The following is a 2,962-nucleotide window of genomic DNA, read 5'->3' as shown; positions in this document are numbered from 1 at the left end:
GGGGTTTTTTTATCTTCTTTCCTATTCACGATTAAAAATGTGATAAATCAGGTTTTTGGCTCTGAATAACAATGGCTTGTTTTAGATTTCCTAGTAAATCTATTCAAAAGTGAAACAAAGACAGCCTTTAGAGGATACCTTACACTTCACCTGGACCAGGCACGTAAGGGCAATTCAGATAAAAATCTTGTTAGCAATTCAACAAGAAATAGAGGATTTTCTCTTTTCCCTGCTTCAGGCTTTATTTAAACTCTTTGTTCAAAAATGAACAGAGTGGTAGTCGGAATCTAATTTACAGATATAGTTTAGACGTCTAACTTTAAATTAGAAGATCACACAAGAAAACCATTTACACGTAAATGTTAAAACCATTACTTAATCATTTTTTTTTACTTTATATTACATAAAGCCAAAATGAAACTAAATACATGTTAGCCAGCTTCATTCACAAACATTAGTCAAAATATACACATTACAAAAGTAAACCAAAAAAGAACTCTAAACTGATGAAGGATTTTTTTCCTCTAAACTTTGTTGTTTTTTCTTTCTTTTAAACACCATTTGCAATTGAATTGCAGTGGCTCTAAAATAAGCTAAACAGGTAGGGTACTCCAAAACACGTGTGAAACACTTCATGTTCATGGGGGAGACAGATTTTCTTTTAAATGAGAATACTCTCCTGTCAAAGCAAAGCTCTGTTTCAGTTCAGCTAAATAATAAATAGATAATTATCACTCAGACAAAAAAGTCTGATTTAACCTTAGATAATATTGTGATTCTCGAGCAGTCTCACAATATTTTTATTCCCTTTGAAAGGCATTCCTTTTTTTTTTTTCAGGTTAAAACTGAATCGACCGTGGGCGAAGTAACTAACAGTTTTCAATCCGAGACCTAACATTTCCACAGAGATATACAAATTTACAGTCTGAGGGTGAGACTTAATTAGTGGGGGGTGGGGGGAGACACACGAGAACCGAGAGTCACGCGTCTTATCCTCTCGTGAAAATCATGACCCGTGCCTGTCAGCATCCCGTAGCAGCGGAGGGCAGAAATCCACGCAGGGCAGGGCACAGAGCAGGAGGGCAGCATCCCGCACCACCAACTCTTTCTTTGCATGGATCCCACGAGGGGCTACGAATCAAGGACAGAGTGACCCTGTCCTTTAGCGGGGCGGCACTTGGCCCTGCCGTGCTGAGCCGGGACCTCACCATCCCCCTTGCCCCCGGCTTCCTCGTCTCTCCTCTCGATGGCAGGGGTTCTAAAACGGGACTGTTCCGAATCCAGCACCACGCCGGGAGCTACGGAGGGGAAAGCCAGAGCCGGCCAAGGGATGTTGCTCCCCGAGTCTGTCCCGAACAAGCACTTTGAGGGCAGGGCGGATCGGTTCTTTTCTTTTTTTTTTTTTTTCATTTTTTTCTATTTTTTTTTTTTTTGCATTTTTTTCTCTTCTGTTTCAGCTGGGCTATCTGCACAGACTGCATGCAACACACACAAGGTCTACCCGGGGCAGCAGGCAGGGGACGAGCAACAGGTCGTCCGCCGCCCCGGTGCTCCCCATCGCCTGTCCCGGTCACCCTCCGCTGCCCCAGCGGCGGCTCGCCCCCCTCCCCGTGCGCACGGATGTGCCGGCACACATCAAGGCGGGCGCCGGAGCTCTGCGCGGGCCTCCTCCGGCCGTGGGTCATAGTGCCGCGGCATAGGCTGCGGGGTAAGGGTCCAGCTGGGGCTTGCCCATGCCCGGCAGGAGGATGTAGGCCAGCGGCGGCTGCAGCCCCGGGCCGGGCCAGGCGCTGCAGTTGCAGGGGATCATGTAGCCCGGGTTACCGGGCGACGGGTGCGAGTGCGTGTGCCCCCCGGCGGCGGCCGCGGCGGCGGCGGCGGCAGCGGCGGCCCCGTGGAAAGCGCCCGCCCCGCCGGCGCCGGGGTAGCCCAACGAGGAGGCGTAGGGCAGCCCGGAGCCCGAGGAAGAGGAGGAAGATGAGATCTCGGCCATTTTGGAGCCCAGGTCCAGCAGGGAGTAGGGGCTGCTGGCGGCTGCGGCGGCGGCGGCAGCGGCAGCGGCGGCGGCCGACTGGGGGAAGAAGACGCGGGCGGCGGCAGCGGCGGCGGCGGCTGCCGCTTTCTCGGGGTTGGCCAGGAGCGACTCGGGCACCAGCCCGCCGGCCGCGCCGCCGTGCAGCCCGCCCGCCTTCAGCCCGTGCGGGTGCTCGTGGTCCGCCACGCCGCCCAGCCCGTAGGGCACGGGGAAGGCGAACTTGTCCTTCTTGAGCAGCGTCTTGGGCTTCCGCCGCGGCCGGTACTTGTAGTCGGGGTGTTCCTTCATGTGCATGGCTCGCAGCCGCTTGGCCTCGTCGATGAAGGGCCGCTTCTCCGATTCAGTCAGCAGCTTCCACTCGGCGCCCAGGCGCTTGCTGATCTCAGAGTTGTGCATCTTGGGGTTCTCCTGGGCCATCTTCCGTCGCTGCGCCCGTGACCACACCATGAAAGCGTTCATCGGCCTCTTGACGTGGTCCACCGGCTTGGACATGGTGTCCCCCTGCCGCCCCGGCGAGCCGCCGCCCGCCCCGCTCTGGCGGCCGCCTCCTCCGGGCTCGTCTCCCGCCTCCTCTTCCTCGCCCCCGCCGCGGTCCGCTCCTTCAAAACCAATCTCGGCGAGTACCCAGACGCGGCGGCACCGGCTCCTACGGGTGCGGGGCGGCGGTACCCGGTGGCCTCACTCCGGGCGCGGGGCGCTTCCGAGCGGCAGCGGCGCCTCCCCGTCAGGGCGCTGCGGCGGGCGGCTTGGGCGGGACGGGCTCCGCTCCCCGCCTGGGCCTCGGAGCCTCTCCCCGCGCTGCCTATCTCCGGGCCAGGGCTCTTCCTCGGAGCTCCCCGCAGGCGACAGCGCACGGAGTTCAGACGGGATCGCAGAGACGTCTCGACGGCGAGAACGGGAGCCGGCGGCAGGCGAGAGGCGCGGGGC

The 2,962-nt window shown here is 57.3% G+C and overlaps 1 protein-coding gene across 1 annotated transcript; it reads right to left on the bottom strand.

Moving 5' to 3' along the window:
- Positions 1–1,609: 1,609 nt before the first annotated feature.
- SOX21 (SRY-box transcription factor 21) lies at positions 1,610–2,705 on the bottom strand. The gene has a single exon (XM_051779743.1). It carries the CDS (start codon positions 2,525–2,527, stop codon positions 1,682–1,684), a length of 846 nt encoding a protein of 281 aa, XP_051635703.1. The 5' UTR covers positions 2,528–2,705; the 3' UTR covers positions 1,610–1,681.
- Positions 2,706–2,962: the final 257 nt, after the last annotated feature.

The sequence above is a fragment of the Manacus candei genome, unplaced genomic scaffold, assembly GCF_025592945.1.
Source record: "Manacus candei isolate 608988 ecotype Guabito, Panama unplaced genomic scaffold, ASM2559294v1 h1tg000014l, whole genome shotgun sequence".
Taxonomy (NCBI): Eukaryota; Metazoa; Chordata; class Aves; order Passeriformes; family Pipridae; genus Manacus; species Manacus candei.
This window is presented reverse-complemented; position numbering and strand designations above follow the sequence as displayed.